The sequence below is a fragment of the Vollenhovia emeryi genome, unplaced genomic scaffold (genome assembly GCF_000949405.1).
Source record: "Vollenhovia emeryi isolate VEMERY1.0 unplaced genomic scaffold, V.emery_V1.0 DF939149.1, whole genome shotgun sequence".
NCBI classification, from domain to species: Eukaryota; Metazoa; Arthropoda; class Insecta; order Hymenoptera; family Formicidae; genus Vollenhovia; species Vollenhovia emeryi.
Genome location: NW_011967217.1, coordinates 1,971,642 through 1,995,884, shown reverse-complemented (window position 1 = coordinate 1,995,884; position 24,243 = coordinate 1,971,642). Strand labels below are relative to the sequence as shown.

The following is a 24,243-nucleotide window of genomic DNA, read 5'->3' as shown; positions in this document are numbered from 1 at the left end:
CCGCCCGTAGGTGAGGTAGCGCTAGCGGGAGATTTTATTCACGTTCGTGCATGGACTTTTTTTTTTTTTTACCGAGTCTGCAACTGTAAATAAACGAAAACGCAAATGAAAATGTTTTTTTCTCTTTGCACCCATCCCAGTGAGAAATGATTCGTCGATCGACGTCGAAATGATGACGTCAATTCGACGGTGTCGATGTTGATTCGACGTCGTTTCGACGTCGATCGACGAATCATGTCTCACTGGGATTGAATAAAAAACGGAAACGTGCGTCTTTTGAAAAATATAAAAATTATAAAAACGAAGATGTTCTCTCTGCAGAGCTGTTAAAATTGTCAATGTGTCGAAGACACGCCGAGGAGCAAATTGTTATTGAATTAATGACTCCTGGTTCCATCCGGATCCAATATGGTCAGCCGAAGGCTGAAGGCAGAGAACAATCGCGTAAACGCTTAAGACTGTCTCAGTCGTAGACGTAGGGCAAGGCAATACAGTAGCCTTTCACGACTTACGTTTCTCTCTGCCTTGCCCTACGTCTACGACTGAGCCAGTCTTAAGCGTTCACGGATTGTTCTCTGCCATCAGCCGAAGAACACATTACGCTTGAACATACCCACCCAGCAAACATATAGAACATTGCGCAGTATTGTAGCAACGTTACAGCAACGTTACAGCAATGTTATAGCATTGCCGCAACGTCGTTGCAATGCTCTGTGTTTGCTGGGCATACAGCGCGCGTGTCTAAAAGGCGTCTTGAAGTCGTCTTTTAGATACGTATGTCTAAAAGACGACTTAAAGACATCTTAAAGATGCCTTTTAGACATGCGTGCTGTATGGGATATAACTTTAGCTCTTCTGCGTCCATCTTAAGATTAATTCTTAATTCTCTTCTTTAATAAAAAGAAATTAGATGATTCAGAGACTGAATCTTTTTGGGGTTTCTTTTATTCCTGAAATATAAACATATAGGCGTTTGTCGAAGCGGTAGCGTCCCATACAGCACCGAAGCTTTCAGAAACATTTCAGAAAACATTGTTGCAATGTTTCTGAAATGTTTCTGAAAGCTTCGGTGCCGTATGGGGTTCGTATTCCAACAAATCGATCGGGTCATTTTGCGCGCCGTTTATTTCCACGGGACTGGTCGCAGGGCGTTAGCGCTTCCTCGCGAGCTTCACCATGGCGACGGCGACGCCAGGTCGCACAAGTCGCATTGATTCCCTCTAGCCAGACACAGTAACGACCGTCAAAGCGACCAATGCGTCGTTTACATCCTGGTTCTGGTCACGAGCTTCCGCCTCGATCCGGAGTCGCATTTGGTCGAACACTTGGAGGATGAAGGTGATTACTACAAAGATTCAACACGTAAAACCAATTTTAAAAGTGCCCGGAAAACATTTTGCGCGCAAATTAATGTAACAAATCATGTTACATGCACAAAAATGGCTCAATTGCGCGAACAAAATTCTATTTGTTAGTGCGTTGTTATCAATATTCCACATGTCATTACACATTTTAAATAGATTTTATAATATATCAATCACTTGTCATCAATTAAATGTAGCCGCCCAGATAGCACACCATGTCTAAAAGACAGCTTTAAGACGTCTTTAAGTCTAAAAGACGTCTTAAAGACGTCTTAAAGACGTCTTTATGATGTCTTTTAGATATGTGTGCTGTCTGGGCGAGAAGGATAGATAAATATATTAGCAGTTATAAAATATCTGCGTTGTATCTTTTTATTTTCCAATGTCTATAATTATTCATATCTAGCAGCAAATTTATTAATACTGAAAAACGTATTTCCATTCTATCGCAAATTATTTATATGTCACATGATCTGCGCGCACTACATCATATTTCGTGATAAATCAGTGAGCCATGACGGAGCACAGAGGCACAGCCTTCTTCCATTCGTGCGTAAAGATGCCGGTGGACCCTTGCAGCCGGCAACCAACCCCTTCTTACGAACGTCCTCGGCTGTCATCCGGGAGCCAGAGATCAGAGAGAGTGAAGAAAATCAATTTTGCCGAGGGCGAAGCCATCGAGAACTCGGAGTTGTCGAGTCCGCGTGATACCCTGGAGAACTTCCTCGAGTTCCTGAAGAGCATACCGGACTATGGGCAGGTGCATCACTTGTCGAATGAGCAGTTTAAGCAGAAGGTCGAGTACTTGAGGAGGAAGCAGCGACTACTCCTACAGAATTTGAGGAACTCATTGGACGATGTGGAGGAGTCGTCGTCGTGTTTGTCGATGGCGAGGAACGAGGGCTCCAAGTCGAAGAACGTCAAGCCGGACCTTCTCGTCGACGATCTTAAGCTGAACGGCAAGAAGTGCTACCTCGAGGAATCTAGAACTAGCAGTCCGATACTATTTCCATCCGGTAGTTTCGCTGGCCTAGCCGAGAATCAGGATCTGTTAACGTACAGGTAATACTTTAATCGTCAGACGATGATAAAGACGGAGAGAGGCAAACTGACGAGGAAGAATCTTAATTTACGAATACATTGGGAAAATGGCGTATAATTGTCTGTCCTTTGTGTCGCTCTGCTTATGGATATTTCAATTGATTCTAGATGCAGAGATAAGGACAAAGAGGCGAAAACGATACGCAACAAGGAGATACTCGCAGCCAACAAAAGTTGGAGCACGTGGAGTGAGTCGAAGAGCGATGACAGTGTGAACAGCGACGGTGAAGACAGTATCGAAACGAAGAGTTTACCACCGAACAGCTCGAAAGAATGGCACCCTACGGTACCTAAGCCATTTAGCTTCACGCTGAGGTAAATATCCGAGCGGCAAAGAGTTTTAAAAAATGTTTGAGAGCTCACGTTTAAAAACAGCTGCTTGGTGGAATTCCTTTCTCTTTCCAGCTTCATAAAGTGTCTTGAGATATTTTTATTCTTATACTCTGTTACATTCTGCAATATATATTTCTCTATTTTGTGATTAGATATTTTTTTATATTTATTTTCTGCTCGTTTAAATTAATGTAGGATATTTCGTGTCATATTTCAGAGAAGAAGCAGAAAAATACATGACGGAGGTCGAGACAGCCGAACGTGTAAATGAGGATAGTGAAAAAAGGAGTCCTTCGAAAAAACGACGAGTCAGACCGATTCCTATCACGTCCAAAATACCGCTCTATGACAAATTGATAGCCGAGAAGGAGGAAAGGTCAGTTACGCAACTCATCTTTATAGATAGATATGTAAAACTATAATGTTTTAATTCTTCAGGTTTAATATCGTAGTATCCAATCGAAAGTTGAACATATTATTTTATTTTAATTATTTTGATTTATAGACGATTGAAAAATTATATCTGTTGTAAACCCAGATAGTAATGCATGTCTAAAAGACGTCCTAAAGATATCTTTAAGACACTTAAATTTTTAGACGTGCAAAATCTAAAGGACAACTTAATGCCATCTTAAAGATGTTTTCTAGACATGCATGCTATCTGGGAAGTTATTGTACTATTTTGGCTCGATTTCACCAACAGCTCTTAATTTTAAACTTAGTTCAATTCGTTCTTTGTCTCTTTCCAACTTTAGAAAGAAACAAACGTGAATTGAACCAAGATTAAAGTTAAATGACGTTTGGTGAAGCTGGGCCTTAGAGGACTACAAAGTTGCAATTGGTATTTCGAGGTAACGTGCGTTTCCGGATTCCAGAAGTCGCATTGTGCGCGAGGAGAGCGCGCTGAACCTGCTGTCGCAGGTGCGACCGTTTAGGTTGGAGTGTGACCGCCGTGCTTGGCGATCCATGGCGAGGTCTAGTCCTGAGCTCTGCTCGAGCAAGAGCGGCTCTTTGCGTTTCAAGGCCAAGCCAGTGCCAAGAAACCTGTTCGGCACCGAGGTTTACGACCGTATGCTCGAGGACGAATACTATAGGTCAGCCTCGCCGTTAATCGTCGCGTCTTGTACAGATTTTATTTCAAAAGGAATTTTAAATGGACATTCGTAAACGCGTTTAATATACATGTATAATACTCTCGCTCTTTCTCTTCTTCTCTTGGTCTCCAATTAAGACGGCAAAGTTGCATCGTTCGGGTGTTCGGGAAATACCGATATTTCTCTTGGTTAAACGCGCGGACTGCTTTCGAATTGCAAAATGGTAAAAATTTCGGGGAATTAAATCTCAGTTCAATTATCTTACAACTCATTCCGTGTATGCGCGAAGGTTTATATGCGATCGACAAAAACTATCTTGCAATTCGAGGAGACGATTTCGACTGTTAAAATCTGCTTTCCTGAAGGCATTTAGGCGACTTAACGAGATCACCTAGACTATGAAAAATCGAGAATTAAGAGCAATTACATTCAGCGTAAGGATTTACGCGCGCGGTTCCAGGCAGCTAAGAAAAAGGGTGAGGGCCGCCGAGTTGCTGAAGTCCTCCTCCTTACCGCCCTCGATGGCGAGGCGTGAGCGTGTCAAGTCCGCGTGTTCACATTTGCAGGACGTGGGGTCCTGCAAAGACGAAGATGAATCTGTTATCCCGGCAACGACGACATCCGACAGAACCAGGTCCGCGATGACGTCCATACTGTCCTCGCGTGGGAACAACCTGGCCGCGATTTTGCGATGTCAGGCCTCACGGTACGGTCTAACAGTTAAGACCCAGCGTACACCAACTAACAGTTTCATAACATCAATATGTAAAATGATAGATTAATCCGCTCATATTAATGTAAAAACAAATGTAAGGAATTACTAGACCGAGAGACAAACTATAATGGATGTGTAGTAAAATGATATAGACAAAAAAAGCTTCTTAGTACAAAAGGTATACGTTTCGACTTAACTGAGTCTTCATCAATATAATGTGCGATTTAAGATAGAATTTTTTCTAAATATAACAAAGAAGTGTCTTCTTTGATATCGATAAAGGGTATAACGAGTAAAAACTCATTGCAGAGAGAAACTGGAGCGCGAGATACGGGAGCGGATGGAGGAAACGCGACGGGAACAGTTGCTGAAGTTTAGGGAGACGCTGATCGGTCGGAAACCCGCGTGGAAGGCCTTGAGATCGGCCGCGAGGTACGCACTGGATCTGTAGATCTAAGCGCTCGTCGATTTTCACGCTCGGATATTGATCTAATAATCGCGAAAACAAGGCACGAACATGACAGAGACCTGGACATGCGGACGTCCCTTCGTCGGGACGAGGCACGGGAACAGGCCGAACGTTATCGACTACAGATGGAACTGATGCTTGACCGTGTGACGCAAATACCGACTCTCTTTGAGCGACATTCTCAGGTATTGTGAATTTCTTGTTACCTGCACGCATCATCATTACAAGATAATTACGCGACATTATTAGTTAGCTTTCCTAAGAAAAATAAATTAAATATTTATTAACAATGGTCTTTGCTGTGACAAGTAAACGTATTTGAATCCTTCATTCGCGCATTTTACGTATTAATATGTGAGTGAATAAGATTACGATATTGTAAAGGATGAAAACAATTCTTCAGGAATTGTTCTAAGAAAAGTATCGTGTAAACTACGCTTTGTACGTGAACTTTGCAGAGCTTTCAGTCGCTCGTGAGGGCGCAACAGAAAGCTTCTCCGAAGAGCGTGCATGCCCGAAAGAAGAAGAAGAAAAGGAAGAAACAACAGCAATCGAAAAGATCCACATCAAGTAGCTTGGACTCGTATCTGAGTTACGCCAGTAACTACAGACCGAATTCCGGATCATTAACCAGTTCTTCCGGTACTCTAATTTCAAGTCAATTGTCATCGAAGTCATCGGGCGATTCCTCCGACAAGTCAGCGGCCAAGTCAGAGGCCTCGACGTTGAAGAGGAAGGCCGATCGCGGCCCGCTGAAAGTGTCAATCAACGAAACGGCGGAACTAATCGAGGATCGCGACGAGAAGTTATCCAGTAGCGACGACGCGATGTCGATGCCAAAGAGTGAATTGAATTGAATAATTCTCGATCATTGCGTCATTCTGAATGCCAGGTTCCTACATTGATTAATTACATTTGATTAATTACGATTATTAGAATATGTTAATTAGCTAAACTAAACTGTGAGTTAAATTGTTCAATATCTTGTAAGATATTTGTATTCTTTTATTTTGTTTTTTAATGAAAAATCAGGATATCAATGCTTCAAAAATCAAGTATTTCACAAACTTGTAAAATATAATAGTGTCCGTGAGAATCATTTCGCATGCACGAACGTTCTCTCGGCGAAAGTTATCGAAAAGTCAAATAGTCACAAAAAGTATAATCATAAAAAAGTCAAATTATGTGTCGTTAAAAGTGTTAAATGACATTCATCTTGATTTTTTTTTAGAAATGATTCTTTTTTATGTTATTTTGACTGTTGAATGACCTTTCTGCTTGGCTCTTAAATTAATCGAAGAGTTATTTGAAATTAAAGCGGCCGCGATATGTTGCAGGAAGTCTAAAGTGTTATTATGAGCAATAAGAATACGTCTCGTCAAACTTGGGAATAAACAACTACCTACTTTTTTATGGAAAAATCATATATCGATATTGTATAGGTCGTAAAAACAACATGATATGTTTACATATGAATCATAACCATGCATCGGTTTAGCATAAATATCTATTATAGTAAGAAGAGAACGTTTCCTTCTCTCTCTCTCTCTCTCTCTCTCTCTCTCTCTCTCTCTCTCTCTCTCTCTTTCTTTTGAAAAACTTTCGTTTTCTCTTCTCATCGAAAATGTTACACGCTTATCACATATATGTCATAAAGTAATACAATGAAATTTAACTTAAGTCGCAATTCCAAGAGATTTCCGTCTAATGGAATAAAGTTGTATCGGCAGTAAGATACTTTACTCTAATAAACAGATAACAAGAGCGTTTGAAATTAACAATAATGATTTATGTTAATTAAAAACACACACTAACGGTATGCACTCGTGAATCATCTTCCTAGATGTCTAAATCTTCCCAGATGCTTATCTTCATAAGCATAGAAGATACATTCCTCTTATGCCACTGCAAATTTACCCCTGATCTCTTGAAATCAATTTTTTTTTTAATCTGTCGTATTTATTGAACGCCTCGCGAAATTTCTCATTCTCATCGCGACTCGGATTACCGCGTTTACTTCACCATGTCCCAGACACGTGTCGATTCAGAGTATTGCGAAAGACTTGTATTCTGTAGCTTTTCAATCCCTTTAATCTGTCATCGTATTGAGTATCCAGTCCATATAGTAGGCGACTTTAGTGTAAACACCGGGGAAGCCTTCGGTGCCGCACTGCTTCAGCCCGTAACTGACTACCCCATATTGGATGATGCGCACCGACCTGCTGTTGTATATACCACCGGCCTGCAGAGGCCCGCCGCTGTCGCCCAAGCAGGAGTCCACGTTCATCTGGCCACCGGCACACAGCTGCTTGTACCAGATCTGCGTGGTCCTTTTATATGTTTCTTTGCACTGTTCGTAACTCACTAGCGGTAGCTTCGCCTGTAGGAGAGCCTGACTACGCGGGCCTAATTCCGTCGCGCCCCAGCCGGTCACCACACCCTGTCAATCAGAAGTGAAACTTCGAAATACAACCCAGCAAACACCAATTAACAGTTACATGGTCATTTAATAATTAATTAATAAAAAGTTAATTAATTAATATATACAGTTTGATTGGTTATAATCGCAAAGACACTCGAAGAGATTTAGGTTGCGATCCACTTGATGTTACAAACACCTCGAAGCATTCTTCTTCTTTCTTCTAATAAAGGAAGAAGGAGAAAGAAGAACGCTTTGAAGCATTAAGTGGACCGCACCTTAATTGTGCAATATTTAAATTGTTAAGAGAGAATGAGAGAGAGAGAGAGAGAGAGACGGGGAGGGGATTACAAAATTCTTTTATTATTTTAAAATTGTTTTTCTAATTGCTTTTTCTAATGGTCCAATCAGCAGTAGATTTTAATATTTTGAATAAAAGTAAATGTAACTTAAAACTCTTTTTTTTATTACTTCCCGTTTGAAAGAATCGTATGGAAAAGAATGTATATTGATTATTTCCTCACTATTTTCTGAGTTAGCGGCGCCGAAGTACCGAAAGGTAGACAAATCGGCCTGGCATTTCGAGGTCTAAAGTCCACGGAATTATTCAACCTGATAAGTGCAATGTCATTTTGCAGCTTCGTCCTCGTGTAGTCCGGGTGGAAGTGGATGCTATCCACACCGAAATCCTGATACCTCTCCGCGCATGAGCCCTCGAGTCCATTCATGTCTCTCTCGCAGTCACGTTCCGTGTTTATGTCGTGATCTCCTATTCTGGCGCCTATTACTCTGAGACCTGGAGAACAATGATTCAGATTATTTATCGAATGAAACTTCATTGAGAATGTTCTCAAACATCTTTCAAACTTTAAACATAAAATATAATAAAAATAAATACAGAAAGGTGTAAAAATTGGAAATTTGCACCTCGCTTCTCCATCATCTGAGTAAGTTAACTTTTCATTTTAAAGATGCAAAGTGAAAATTTGCACATTACTTTGTCATTATCTGGGCAAGTTGTTTTTTTTTTAATTTTAGCTTCCTCATAGAAGAAGCTTTGTGAGTTAAGATGCAAATTGAAAATTGCCTCCTTAGAATTTTAATTTGCACACCAAGCTTCCTCTATGAGGACACCAAAAATAATTGAAAAAACAACCTAAATGATAACAAAGTAGTGTGCAAATTTCCAATTTGCTTTTATGCATTACTTTTCAACATATGCTTATTCATTATATACTTTGATGTTCCTTATATTTCACAGTATATTGAATTTAATAAGTCAAATGATTTATTTTGAGATACATTTAGTAACTTTTTAACAATTTTCATTTCACTTTTCATCAATTTCACAGTATTTTCAGCAAAATATTTCAGGGATTGCCATGTTTACGGCTATATGAATTGCCCTTACCCGCCGGAAGTGTCGTGACGCAGTGGGCGGCAGTGAGGATATAGCGCGAAGAGATGACCGTACCGCCGCAACGGAACTCTGGATTCGGTCTTCCGGTGTCGTACGCGATTAACGCCATCCACGGATACTGGAAGACACCGGTTTTGTTGCCGCCGACTACTTTTTGCTGGACGATCGGCCCGCATATTACGTGCTCCAACAGACGTAGATTTGGATGGTTTGATACATCTGGTGGGCTTGGAATAATTTCCGGGCCTTCTGTCGTCGTTGTCGTCGTCGTCGTCGTCGTAGTCCCCTGTTGTCAAAAATTAATATTTAATATTAGAAGAAATGAAAAAGCGATACCTTAACTTTTGCAACACAAAAGTAAAAATTCAACTCACAATTACAATTTATAAGGGAACTTTATGTTCTAAGAATGTAAAAGTAGCGTCACGTTCTCGCACGATCGTCTAAATTACACACGCACGTTGATAAAGATCGTTAAAAATGGGAAAGTTGAACATAAAAATATCTTCATTGCTTTGTTCGGAAAATATCTTTAAAATAAAGGAGCTTTAATTGTAGTAAAATCTCTGATTTTATTCTTACGCCATATAACAGAAAACTGTACGAATTTCAGACCTTGACGAGTACAACTTCAACTCGGTGTCCTGCTAGTACAACGAGATCAGGATAAAACGGAAACTCGAGGTCACGGAAACCTGTTTTAGCATTATTTCAGAAGACTATTAAACGGTTAGCCGCGACGCATTCTTATTACGCATATAGTTTACTCACTTCAACTTTACAGTCAAGAAGTGAGACTTGGTTTAAAATTGCACTTATAGACGCATCCTTAATGTTATGTAAACGCATTATGAAAGATGCATGCAATACAATATGATACTGTGGAGGCGATAAAGAATCATCCGAAACGCATTAATTTGATGTCCTTGATAAGAACATAAACTAGACAGTAAATAATCTTTTATTATTTCAAGAACTTATTTACAAAACCAGCAGTGAATCGAAAATAAACAGAGAAAGAAAATCGTTAATACACAGTTACTACAATAATTTATTCGCTGAAGAAGTGCGGTTTTTAATAATTATAATCCCTAACCAGGACCTCTCTTTGCTTTCTAGCTTATTTCTGTTCACCTTTTAAAACAATTAGCTTGATATAGTATTAAATTTAATTCTCTTTCTCGAATTGGTGATTATGGATCAATGCATTATACGCGGTATTTAGTTTAATTTTATTACTTTATTTGATTTCAATAAGTTAATTAGTTTTGGGTTAGTGTTTCGGTCGGTAAATTAATCCATTTAGGTTCAAGTTCAATTACCTGGTCGCAACAGACCTTCGGGTCGCTGCCCTCAAAGCCACATTGCGAGTTTCTGAGAGTCTGCAACGCCTCCGCCGAAAGTGGTCTTGAACCTCTTAGAATTGATATGATCGCCGGACAATTGCGAATATTGATACAGTTACCACTTCCTTCCGAACATCTACCCTCTATAACGGCAATTCATTGTTCAATCTGATTAATAATATTTCTTAAACAGCAATTTTCTAGAAACAAAATTTGAACTTCATCGAAGCTCAGAATGAACCCAGCAATCCAGCATATCATATGTGAAAATAGTTTGGAATGTCTTAGCATTCATCTGGAAAGGTATTTCGATATAAACGCAAGACTCAGATAGATTTAATTTTTAATATGTTAATTAATTTTATTAAATGTGTCGCTTTTTTTAAAGAAGCTCATGAAATTTTTTCAAAATTCGTTCGAGGAAAGATACTGACGTTAGAACTGACGCCTTTTTCAAGAATGTTCGTACAACGAAGAACTGACGTTAGAACTGACGCCTTTTTCAAGAATGTTCGTACAACGAAGAACTGACGTTAGAACTGACGTTAAAATAAATTACTCACGTGCATCGATTGTTGTTAATACGAGGAAGAGGACAAGCGTACCGATGAACATCATGTTTATTTGCGGTACCAGTGTAATTACTCCTCGCCAATCAATCTCTTGTAATTGCTTTGTTGCTATTCTTCTTTCTCGTTTTTGTATTCTCTCTCTTTCTTTCGCTCACTCACTCACTCACTCACTCACTCACTCACTCATAGATCACAGCGAGCCAGGGATTTTCCTGTTTCGCTCCGGTGGTTCTTGCGAAGAGACAGAGAGTCCTCACGTGAGACAGAGAGTCCAGACGCCGTTGGAGAACGCGATGAATTCCACTCACGGACTCGCGGCTCGTATCTCGGTCTCTCGCGTTGAGATACAAACCAGTACTAATTTGCTGCTCGTGACTCGTGAGTCGCCGATCAACTAAGCTCCTTCACCACTTGCTGGGCCTATTAAATCTGTTGGTTCGGTGGGGACAATCGTCAATAGCGAGTCATCGGTGATTCGTTGCTGCAGGGTAAAGTATAGAATCGTGCGATTCCGCGAAAATGGGAAACGCGGATACTTCCCTTGGGAAAGAATGTTGCTGTCATCTCGCGCGAATTGTTATTATTTACGATTACTTACGACAATTTGTTGTAACGCGAACTAGTAGTTGCAGGGACATACGTTCCATTCATAGAAATAATGTTACATCCCTTACGGAAATATAATAACTGGGAACGAAAAAGGTATCAAATAATTACTAGAGTTCAGTAATTAAATTATTAGAAATTACCGATGTACGTTCACATTTCTGCAAGAGATGTGTACGTGAGATTGATTTTTCTTTTGAATATCCTTCGATTCATGATCGATTTTTATTTAGAAAATTAATTTTTATTGTATACGTTATACTATTCGATTATCTGTTTATCTTGAAAGTTTGATTCTTCGTTTGTCTAAAACTTTCAGTGTTTAATTTCCTATTACATTTTTAAAGATCTTTCTCTCACTTTACTCTCCCTCTCTCTCTCTCTCTATTCTCTCGTTTTCGTTTGAACAACAAACTTTAGCCATTGCCCACATGTTTCTGCGTAAACAATTTCAAGAATCATGTTATTCTCCACTTCGGTTCCGAAATCACGAAAGCCAGATAAATAAACATATATTCACCTTTATCGCTAAATCGATCTTAGTTAAAAGCGTCAGCATAATTTCTCAGAAGAGAACTATTTAATATTCCATTAATGTGAAAATTAAAAGATGACAAAATCGGCATTCTTCTTCCAGGAAGGGAATTAACGTTGTCTATAAATTAAAATGAAGGCGAAATAAACTCGCAGGAATTTTTCCTGAAAGGCATACGCGCGAAGAGGAGATGTGAAGAAGAAGAAGAAGAGAGTAAAATTAAGGGGAAGGGGAGAGGGAGAGGCGGGAGATAGAGAGAGGTGTGTTTGTTGGACATTGGAATAACTAAAGATTCTCGTTCGGAGAAAAATAACAGGAAATCTTGCACGAAAAAGATCTACCGAAAATAGTTGTCATGGGTTTGTAAAAGCATCAGGGGTTTCCCAGGATAACGTTACTGCACGATCAAGCTTACGCAAGAGTGCTGAAAAACCTGTAGAAAGGTGCACCTATTAGTCATCGTTGACAGACGAGGAAAGTTACGGCAAAATATCAGTAACAAACTTTTAGTAATATACTTTCCTGTAAATCCACTACCGTTATCAAGAACGTCGCCCGTTGCGTATCTCTTTACTCATTTGTTATTCAATTCAGTAAGATCTTTAATATATGCATTACCATGATCTATGACCACAACAAAATGCAGAGATACGAAAAGTTCTCCGTAATGTCGGAAAAGTGTTTATCGCTGTACACTGTAAACAAATTTCATGTCAAATCACAACTGTTATATAGTGGATAATATTCGGACCTGTGAAAGGTTAAAATTTACATACCAGTTTTGTATTTCGTAGATAAAATTATTATCTACCTTATATATTATAAGTAAGCAGTTTGCTTTTAATTTTGTAATCTTTCACAGTTTTCCATCAAATATAAACAATTACTTACACAAGAGTAAGAAGACAAATTTTTATGAAAATACTTTTTTAAAAGTAAATTTATACATCATTAATAGTGTAATTATTGCACTCAGTACGTATGTGATTTTATATGTAGACTTTTTTGCAGCTTAAAGCGATTAATTCAGTCAACGAATCTACGGCATATGATTAACAACAATTAATTCTCGAGTATTATTTTTTGCAAAGTCTGAGGAGGAAATTTTCGAGTTTCGTCAAATGGCGACTTTTCTGAGAATAATATTGAAATTTTAATTCCTTAAGAGTTATTTAGGATTTAAGTTATTTAAGATTTTTAATTAATCTCCATGTTATTTTCTAAAACAGTCATCCTTGCTTTTCGAAGTTACTTGGCGTAGATTACTGTGACGTGATAACAACGCGCGGCAATAGGTCGAGTCCCGCGTGATAACTTCGGGGGCAAATGAAGATGCGAATATAACGTGTACACGACACAACCATTGGTCATTTTGCAATCCAACAGTTCGCAATTTTATACCACGTTTTCCTCAAACGAAGGTGGAATTTCCAGGAAATTGATTGATTTCTTTATACATTAGAGTCCTTAGACAGATAACATCGTGGATAAAAAATATTGTAAATAATGGTGCAATTAATCGAATGATTGACACATTTGCAGAAATATAAATCTTAAGCGACAGGCATTAATAATTCGGCCACATTATGCCGTTAATCGCATTACGGGAATAAAAGAATAACAATAAGAAAAATAATGTAACTATAAAAGAACAAGCGTTAAAAATCTTATTTCAAATATGAGAAACTTATTAAGATAATGTTGAGATAGTACAAGAGAAAGAGTATGAGAAGAATAGCGTGCCAAGAAAAGGAAAAGGTAATTATTAACTTAATGTAGTTGCGGGAGAATTTTTATTCGTTTGTATTAATGTTATTAAAAACTTAAAAAATATATTTTACACGCTGCTGTTCTTACAAGCATTCTAACTTTTTAATATTCTAATGATAGACTGACAGATGATTGATCTAATGATAGATGATTGATTTCTCCCACGATGAACCAATATCGTGAATTTCATTCTAAATTGATTGCACCTTATTTGAATAAAGCTCGCAAAAGTATATCTATTGGTATTACTATAGAATATCTTATTATAAATGCAGGTAAAACAAAAGAACAATTAATGCCACTTAACTATACATTTTTTTTTAGCATCATTGAGTATATTCGTGGATCTTATATATGTCTATACATATATAGAAAACATAGAGAAAAAATATTATATAGTGACAATCTCATGTTTTATCTCGCTAAAATAAGATATATTTATCACAATTAAAAAATGTTTTTGCCGTAATTTATTCATTAATCTCTTTAAGAAAATTATTATCATATTATATATGTATATATATGTATATCCTATTTTATTAACGAGTAGATCAATTTTTTGTAGGCCTAATTAATTCTACATAATTCAAATCACAAGAGAAAAAGACTACAGAAACAAATTAATTTATGTAACATATTTTAACTCAGCTTTTCGTTGCAGATAATTTTCCTCTTAAACGACGTCTCCGTTTATGGCCTTAATTTACTAAGAATCCAGGGGACAAAGTCTATTACTTTCGTATATACGCCAGGCCATCCTTGCATGCCACAGGGCGATGGTCCAAAGGATACAACGCCCACGGAAGTCCACCTGAGGGCACCATCGGTGAGTCTCTCGACGGCCATCAGGGGACCGCCCGAGTCACCCCGACACGAGTCCTTGCCTTTCTGGCCGCCCGCACAGAGTTGCCCAAAGCCGAGCTGGACGCCGGCGTTAGTATAAGTCTGATCGCATTGGCTCTTATCCGCCAAGGGCAAGCCCAACTTCAGCTTAATATTCGAAGCCGAGCGATTCTCCGTCTTGCCCCAGCCGGCCACGAAGAGCTTGCCACTGAGCGACGGATTGGACGGCAAGCAGATGGGTTTGATGTAGGTGGTGAACGTCACGTCGCGGCTGAGACGCAGCAATGCGATATCGTAACGTTGATCTCGCGACAGTGGCCGGTATTCCTCATGGGCGAACTGCTCCTCCACGCCTACGGTTACCGGATCATCAATGCACAACTCGGTATTATCACCGTTTGGCACGCAATCCTGTTCGGTGTCGGTGTTGTATTCGCCCAGGCGAACGCTGGTCAGACGCCAGTTGGTTGGTAGATCCTTGCCCTTGATACAGTGAGCGGCGGTAAGGACGTAGCGCTTATTAATTAAGACACCCCCGCATGCCGTCGTTCTGCCGTTGGCTGTAACATCATTGAAAAGGCGCAATATGATTTACATTGAACTGTAAGATTAATTGCTTATGTGATGGATGATAATCTACGAGTTCATGTATCAATGACAATTAATTCATAATTAATATTCTTCTTCTCACGTTTTTGATATTCCAATAGTGCCATCCAGGGAAACTCGCTGGGCTCGGTACGCTCGCCGCCGAGGAGCTTCTGCGACAAGTCGCGGCCGCAGTCGCTCGGCAGCAGCGGGTTGCTCGCCAGGTCTATCTGCGTGTTCTCGGCAGACTCCGAAGTAGTTGTTTCCGGGTTCCAATTCTGCGTGGTCCCAGGGTTTGACACGAGGCCACCTGGACGGGTGTGGATGCTCGCGTTGTTTATGCAGCACACCATTGGATTCGAGCCCTCGAAGCCACAGTGATTGCGCCTCAGATAGTCGATGGCCTGTTCCCGCGATTGTTGCAGAATGTTGGACACCAGTGTACAGTCACGCGCGCTTATACACGTGCCCACCTGGTTGTCGGCTGTACAGTCCGTCCGTGATTCTGCGAAAAAGAAGAACGAAACGTCAGAAAAAGAAGAATTGCTGATAAGAAAGTACAATAAAAATTATTGTATTGTAAATTTAAGAACGGGCGTATCTAGTTTTAATTTTAAAAATAAATTGTGAAATCAATTCCTACTTGTTGCTAGTGGAAATACTATACGACTCTGGGTTTAACGGCTTACACATAAAACGCTTTCTCGAATTGAAAGGTAATCACTTTGCATAACAGCGTCGTTTAATAATATATGCAATGTGTTTTTTATTTCTCGCTGTCCACCTAGTAGCTATTAAAATTCTATCCACCAAGAATCCAAGAATTTCCAGTTTTCTGAACAAGAAACTAGTCAGTATACATATTTTTCCCATGCCAGGATCTCTTTGGCAGGATCTTCTTATACAATTCAGTACTAGATGATATTATTAGATGATTGATATCATTTATACAAAAGTAAAATTCAAAGTCTAAAATTCAAAGATCCATCAAAGTGTCGCAGCGCGCAAAATCGAACAAAGCTGATTTAATCACATTAAATACTCGCTTCCTGATCCTCGACGCTAGCCATTAACTATTCGGTGACGCAATGCAAAATAATGCCGCGGACAATTCGAGATGGAAACCGGCCATGGTTTTTGTTTTCGCGGAAACGTGCATTGATTGATAACTAATAATGTCGCAAACCGAGATAACTGCGTTCCGCGGTGATTAAGTTTCCAGCAATAAAACTAAATTCGAGATTAAGTATATTGCAATTCAGACACATTTGATTCGATAATTCGTACTGCGTACATTGCGCACAAACCTCAGATACAATTAAGGTTTTGTCTGCTTTCATTGTGCGTCAAGTAAACAGAGCGGGAAATTAGAAGTTAAAGAAATTATATAGAAAAATACAATTAAACTTTAGACTCAACAGTACATTAAATTAACAATTAGAAATCAAGATGTTCAACGCAGTGACTCAAGATTGTTGCAATCTCAAAAATCTCTCACGATAAAAAAACCTGTGACAATTATTAAATAAATGAGATCGTTAAAATAAATAAATACATAAACAATAGAAATGACTCATGCTGGATCTTAGTGACTAATCCCAGAGCTACAGCCAGACATGACATTAAAATGTCGGCAAAACGACATCTTACTTCTAAAAGGAATATTTAGTATTGTTATGACAATTGTACTTTTAAAAGGAAAATTTTTAATGATATGCGAAAAAAATATCCAACATTGCATGTAAATTATTATCTACTGAGTATATTCCTATTTTTTAAATATTATTTACGAGGAATAAACCGTTGACCAAAATCTTGTACACCAATGCCCACTAATGCCCAGCGGGCATTACTTTATCTTATTGTCTTATTTTATCTTATTTATCTTGTTTTATCTCATCTTATCTTTATAATGCCCCAGCAAAGTCTGATGCCCAAACTAATGCCCAAAAAATACTTAGTAATGCCTAGTAATGCCCAGTAATGCCGCAAATCTATACACCACAGTGCCCTCGGCGGTTTACCCCTCGATTATTTATTTGTAAATATTTATTAATAATTTACTTGTAATTTATTGTTAATGGCATCGTTGATAATCCCTTGATGGTCTAATTCTAGTCGTTTCTTACGACCCTGCATCTTAAATACAGTCGTTAGAAGCGACATAAGAACTTGAACATCTACAAAGTCTAGAAAAAGACTTGGGCAATTGGAGATACTTGCTAAGCATCTTTATGATATTTCGTATAGGCTCTAGAATGCGGGAGAATGTACGTAAATGAATACATTGGAATTAACCAGCCTCCAACCTATCCTTGAACTAACATTAATGTTGTGTCTGTATAGTTAAAAGAATCAACTTACGCGCATGGATGTTGATAATCAGCAACGTCAGAGAGTTGAGGAACACCAGGAAGGTCGACGTCGACATTCTCAACGGATTATTCAAATTCGTTATTATTAACAGATTGTGAGTGATCAAGAGATGATCACAGCACACTTTGCCCACGCGAACTCACTCGGCCTCAGCAGTTCTTTCCGTTTTATGGTTGCCTTGCCGAGGACTAAAACATCAACTGACGATAGCATCCATGATAGAGCAACCAAAGCCAGGGTCAACAACTGTCCCCACCACCGCTGTTAACATGCTTCGCCAAGTTAATTAGCAGGAGCGGACCGACCAGGAAAATTTCCTATTTCTATTATCTGACTGAAACTAGATGCATTTGGAAGAAAGAAGATTAGAGATGTACAGCAGATAATTATTTTAGTAGCTGTAATATAATATTTCAAATAGTTATCGATAAGTTTCCAGTTTTTAATTGTATTGATCACAATTCTATATGAATCATGCATTAGAGTATGTTATTTGTAATATTTTATATTTATTATACTTACTATATATATAATTATATAAATTAATTATAACAATTGCCACAAAATTTTCTAATTAATGATATAATACATTGATATAATAATATTTAAAGGTATAAGGTAATACAGGAGCGATGCAATTATTGCACAATATTTGAGACACTTTCCTATCAGAATAGTTTTGGTCCATCGGGACTTTCCCTGTAAACTCCAATTCATTGTTGACTAACTTAACTAGTTGCAATTTTCCTCATTATGTTTTCTTGCTTTATCACCGCATCAGCGTATTTTCTTTCTATTTAGTATAAATGATCGACTTTATTTATACATATAATATTATATAATTCGACAGATAGAACTTACACATACTTACAATATTTGTATAAAATTTGATCGAATTTTATCTGTTCAAGAGTTCCAATTTATTATAAATCTAACATATGATAAAATAATACATTTTTTGGAAAAACTTGAAAATAATTTTGGATTCTGAAAGATCTAAATGTCCCTCCCTTCATGATCCTGTTGTCGGATTTTCCTGCCGCAATTGTAAAAAAGTTATGCTATAGGGAATTATAGATTCAAAGAAGCCTCAACGTCATCGCCAGTGAAGAAATCGAGTGTAAAATAGTGGTCTCATAGTTACAGACGTTAGAGTTGCGAAATCAATGTAAGCAAATGCGTGATCTTTATCAAATCATCTTAAGAGGTCATTAATAGTCTTTGGCTGACTGCGGCAATTTAATTTTCTTAACATGCGCATTATCGTGCAACACATAATTTACATTGTATGTATAATAGCACGTACAGATCGTATTTTATGTGGCTCGTAAAAGTGCTCGAAGCATCGCACATGTGCATTTTTAAATTAGATGTTAACAGCCCTGTTCCGAAAACTTTATTAGATCCTCAAATATACTAGTTCAAAATTTCAGTTTAAGCTCTACGTCGTAAAGGGAGGAAACGCTTTATCACGTATATTCCAAAAATTCACAAAAAAAAATTATTGATACCGTTGCATATTTAATTGCAGTTGCAAGTGAGTACGAGCGCATTGATGTGCTTCCATGGAAGAGTGATTCAATACTCGGACGTAGAGAAAAAACAGTTCGACGATATTGCGTGCATAAACTGACGCAATCCAGATCTAGCAATGCAGAGCGGTAACATCTCAACTTCTCCGAATTTTCAATAATGTATCATGTATAACGCACGAATCTCACAGAAAGGTCGAATGTTGCGGTCGCGTCTCTGGGAAGATTTGATTTTAAGAAATATGAGTTTGCTCAAATCGACGCTTAGAAATCTAAACAAAATTTCAATCAGATTAGACTCAAGTTAATTCTCCCGTGTGCTCGCTAATCAATTGCTTCCGCGAAGCAATGATTAAACGAGCTAGTTGGAACAGTTTCAAATCTTACGAGATTAAAACCCATTTAAAATAAATTATCTTTTCAGAAAAAGGTAGAAAAAGTCGCCAATTCTTATAGAAAATTGTTAGTAATTAAATACTTTTTGTATTTAACTGTAATTGGGTATTTATCACCGCTTGAATTACACTCAAGGAGCGCCAATGCGCGTTATATAATGTGCATTTAATTAAATTTTAATGCACGTATTTGTCCCGCACTAAATGTGAAATGATATCTGATTTAAGTCTCACAATCAGATATATTTTGCTGTGTGGGTAGCTTTCATTTAGAAACCTTTATTATATATGTTACAACTTTCGTATTGGTTGTAAATTACCTTGAATAATAACGCGTCTAATATGCATTCGTTGCTAGTTTATTTTTCATAGCCATTTTATTTTATAAGAGTCAATGTCAAGCATTGCTCATTACAATTACAAAAGATTCAGATGTAAAGTATTCCAAATGAAAAACGATTGTGTTTTAAGTAAAACTAAAAAAAAAGATGCGAAACTCTCCACCGGTATTTCGATGAGATAAAATGTTTGTCGAATATATTATAATTTTGTTTTCTCCACAAAATTATATACAGCTATCTTAATGTCTTTAGGGGGCTATGTTGTTTAAGATCCACGGAGTATACGTAGCAACCTTGCTGTAAATGGCAGGTGTTTTGGAGGCACCGCAGGATTTTGTACCAAAAGAAACGATGCCGATGAGATAGTATTTAGGGGGTCCGTCCAGGCTCTCCACTTTCATCAGGGGCCCGCCGCTATCACCGCCACAAGAATCTTCGCCCGGGATGCCGCCTACGCACATTTGTTGCTTCCCCGATACATCTGCATAGCTTTTGAACGCTATCACACATCTATCCATTTCGACGACCGGCAGCTTAACCGTCTGTAGGATTATGCTAGGCTTCGGGTCATCTATCAATAATTGGTGATCTCTTATTGAAATCTTATTAAAATCTCTAGATTCAGAATTTAAATCAAACAAATACGAAGCCAATTGGCTCAACAAATTACTTGAATCTAAGAAGCGGTAGATATTTATTAGCAAACATTTTGACTCGCTTTGGAGCTTCGTCAGTTAAAAAAAAATACAAAAGCGAAACTATCTCCACAATAGAAAGTGTCTCATCTTGAAGTTAATATTGTTTAAAATTTTCTGTGTGACGTATCAAGTGGAAGAAGACATGGAACAAATATGAAATACTTGGTATATTAGTTTAGATTAGCTTGTGTCTTACTAATATCGTAAATTCCCCAACCGGCGACTTCTGCCGTCTCGCCGAGGTAGTTCTTCCTGAGAAGGTCACCGCTCATCATGCAAATCGGCTTCACGTGCTCTGTATATAAATCGTAAAGAAAGAATAACAAAAAGTGAGAACAAGATCGGCCTCATTTTTTCGCGTTCGATTTTCGTCACAAAGTAGGTACCAAACGAAAGGTCTCGTCGAGATAATCGCAGATATGTCAGTCTCAGAGTGTACCTAGATTTAACGTTCCAGAGATATCGGGCTGCAAAAATTCCCAGGACGTAAGCAATGAAGCCGTCTGGACAGACACCAACCATTTTTTTTGGGATGGAATGGAACTTTTGGAGCCCGATATCTCTGAAACGTTAAATACCCAGAAAACAATATGTTATCAAAACGATTTCTGAAAGAAATCGCATTTCTGAATCGGATAACTTAGAGAGGTTTCTAAAAGATCACATAAAGATATCAGAATGTTATCTAATGCGCCGTTTTTTGAAAACAAAAAGATCGTTTGCTACCTACTTTGTGACGAAAATCGAATGCGAAAAAATGGGACCATTTGCCTGTGGACACTTGTTCTCACTCTTTACTTTTGAAAATCGAGGATGACTCGACTGGAGTGGATTAATGACGACTAATTGATGAACTCACCATTGTAAACCGCTGGCTTGTTTAACCGCACTATCGCTATATCATTTTTGTACATTGGATTGTTGTAATCTTCGTGGATGATTATCGATTCGGGTAGAAAGTCCTGTACTGGCTCTGCACAAAATCCCTTTTCACAGTCGGGATCAGTGAGAGTGTTGTGTTCGCCCAAACGAATTCCATTCACCTTGAAACTTGAATATACATCCTCATGTATATTATACAATGAAAAAATACGTTATAATGTTCTGATTAAATACTGGTGTCTCTTCGATACTTCTATTCTAACGAGACAATAAAATCAAATCGTGGTATATACCAATAATTGGTTGTACTGCGCCAATGTTTAACCAATGTTTGGTCCATGCACTGTACTACTAGGGATGCTATAAATCTTTTTAAACATTTATTAGACGTAACTGTGTTGCTGGACAATTTTGCTTCTAAGTGTCGAAATAATTGTGCATTATTACACGAGCCTGACTTTATATTATAATATGTAATTTTATTAATAATGTACGTAATATTTATACGTACTTTTCGGGTAGATCCGCCACGCAATGGGCAGCCGTGACTACGTACAGTTTACTGATTATCGTGCCGCCACATCTGTAGCTTAATGTTTCACCTGCATCAGGCATGCTGTATCCTATTCTCGCGATCCAAGGATATGCGCCGAGGCTCGCATTTTTACCACCAATAATACGATCACTGTTAGAATTACCGCAACTATTGTGCTCCAACAGCGACCAGTTAGGATGTTTCGTTACATCGACTACAATGAATCATTAAATTTACTACAGCACATTGTGTTTTCAATAGAAATCTATTTAATAGAATTTCTCGATAAAAAATTCTTCATTCTGGAAGATTTGCTACATTTATTTAAAAATATTAATAACAATTTAAAAATAATATAACAATTTTACTCATTTAAAATAGTTCCGGAAAATTATTCGTATACTTTCTAATAGAATTTATGAATATGTATTTTGTTAAGTATTGAAAAAATTTTTGTAGATTCTGTTTAAAGGAATTCGGTTAAGTTTATCTTACAAATTTTATTTATTTTTATTTACATAACAATATACTTAAATGTATATTGTGTAATGTTTAAATGTATATTTTCTCGCCTGAGATAGACGAATAATTTATATTTAATTCCGATAGTTCAGATTATGGAAGACTTACTCATGGTGAACACTAGGGAAAGATAGCACAAAAGCACAAGCATAGAAGACAATGAGTGTTGCATTTTGCCTGAAAGCTAAAAAGTAAGCAATCAAGTGATGACTGATTTCATGATTATGCAATTTTAAAAAGCTACTGTTTTCATTAATTTTCTTTTCACTACAATATTTTACAATACCGATGTAACTTATATATTTTTTGCCAATACAGTAATGCAAAATTTTTAATTATCAATCTTACCGCAAATTGCAGCAGTATTATGAACAAGTTCTACAGGAGAATGTTCCCTGTTCAGTGTTCCATTCGGACTACGTCCGGTATCGCTTAATTCATTAATCTTCTACGTGCCCGCCGCCTTATCTCAACTGTATCGAATTGCATTACGGCTTAGCCGATAGATCTTTCTTATCCATTGCATGCTTGAAGTATAAAGGACCACCTACATTGAAAGTAAGCAGTAAGAAGTAAGAGAATGTACCCAACTCTTGCAAAAATATAATTGAAATAATTATTAGAAGATTAACTGTACATTAGTAATTTCTAATAATTTAATTACTGAACTCTAGTAATTATTTAGTGCTTTTTCGTTCCCATCCAGACAGCACATGATATTTATAAGAAATATTCATAAATATTTATTACTATTTATATTTGTTTAACATTAAAATACACGCGAGACGAGATAAAGGCAGCGGTAAACGCATCCCACACTAAACCTTTTTTAAACATTTATCATATGTAATTCTGTTGCTGGCAATTTTAAATGACGAAATACTTGAACATAATTTATCCCCTAAATTGAGATTATCAATTTTTGGGCGAATACCATTTAGAAATTCTATTCCTACAAAACCGCCGCGTTTTGGCAAATTACCTTCAAATCCAGTCATCGTGAAATTTTCTCTTTTTGGATGATGCAATTATTATACAATATATTTGAGACATTTTCCTATCGGGGTACGTACCTCGCATTTCGATATTCGATTCATTGTCACTACTAAAATATATTTCAGCGAGAAATAATATGTCAGAAAGACGGTTACTAAACGTTCCCATTTGATATGTAATATTGCTCAAATATTGTAATTAGCCACGTTCAGCAGGCATAACTGTTGAGTGAGCGCTCAATGATTTCTTAATACGATTGGCTGGATCTAAAAGTATTAACCAATCATTCTGAGCGCTCACTCAACAGTTGTGTCTACTGAACGCAGTGAACTCTATACATACTGGAATGAGTGATCTCTAGTTCTGGCTGTTGCCGAGAGAGAGGTGCGTTGGGTGAATCCTTGTCTCCTTCTAGTACTACCTGATTGGATAATCGCATATAAATGACGCCATCCTTCTCGTCATTTATGTGCGACTATCCAATCAGGTAGTACTAGAAGGAGACAAGGATTCACCCAAACGCACCTCTCTCTCGGCAACAGCCAGAACAATAGATCACTCATTCCAGTATGTATAGAGTTCACTGACTGAACGCGGCCACTTTCGAAAATGGTGTAGAAAGATTTTTTTAACATTTCAATAGCGGTCATTTTGGCAGATATTTAACGATGGTTGTTTTTAAATCGGATATTCTTACTGTTGCAGTATTCTTTACATGTGGATCATGTAATGTAATGTAATGTCTATATTCGTACTTACCCCGCGTTCGTGTCTCTGGTAAAAATTCCGTT

At 37.8% G+C, this 24,243-nt stretch overlaps 2 protein-coding genes across 2 annotated transcripts; one reads left to right on the top strand and one right to left on the bottom strand.

Annotated features, from left to right (window-relative positions):
- Positions 1-548: 548 nt before the first annotated feature.
- On the top strand, positions 549-6,589 carry LOC105565810 (protein FAM161A). The gene is made up of 9 exons (XM_012019317.1): positions 549-1,338; positions 1,873-2,426; positions 2,574-2,780; positions 3,016-3,174; positions 3,674-3,892; positions 4,353-4,598; positions 4,917-5,039; positions 5,117-5,261; positions 5,535-6,589. The coding sequence occupies exons 2-9, from the start codon at positions 1,879-1,881 to the stop codon at positions 5,931-5,933; spliced, it is 2,046 nt and encodes a 681-aa protein (XP_011874707.1). The 5' UTR covers positions 549-1,338; positions 1,873-1,878; the 3' UTR covers positions 5,934-6,589.
- LOC105565840 lies at positions 6,483-22,903 on the bottom strand. The gene is made up of 16 exons (XM_012019363.1): positions 22,805-22,903; positions 22,565-22,640; positions 21,911-22,148; positions 21,377-21,567; positions 20,714-20,812; positions 20,160-20,390; positions 17,540-17,689; positions 15,279-15,680; positions 14,442-15,147; positions 11,855-11,876; positions 11,242-11,314; positions 10,825-10,983; positions 10,238-10,404; positions 8,907-9,201; positions 8,020-8,291; positions 6,483-7,516 (listed from the first exon to the last, which is right to left on the bottom strand). The coding sequence occupies exons 2-16, from the start codon at positions 22,626-22,628 to the stop codon at positions 7,166-7,168; spliced, it is 3,420 nt and encodes a 1,139-aa protein (XP_011874753.1). The 5' UTR covers positions 22,629-22,640; positions 22,805-22,903; the 3' UTR covers positions 6,483-7,165.
- Positions 22,904-24,243: the final 1,340 nt, after the last annotated feature.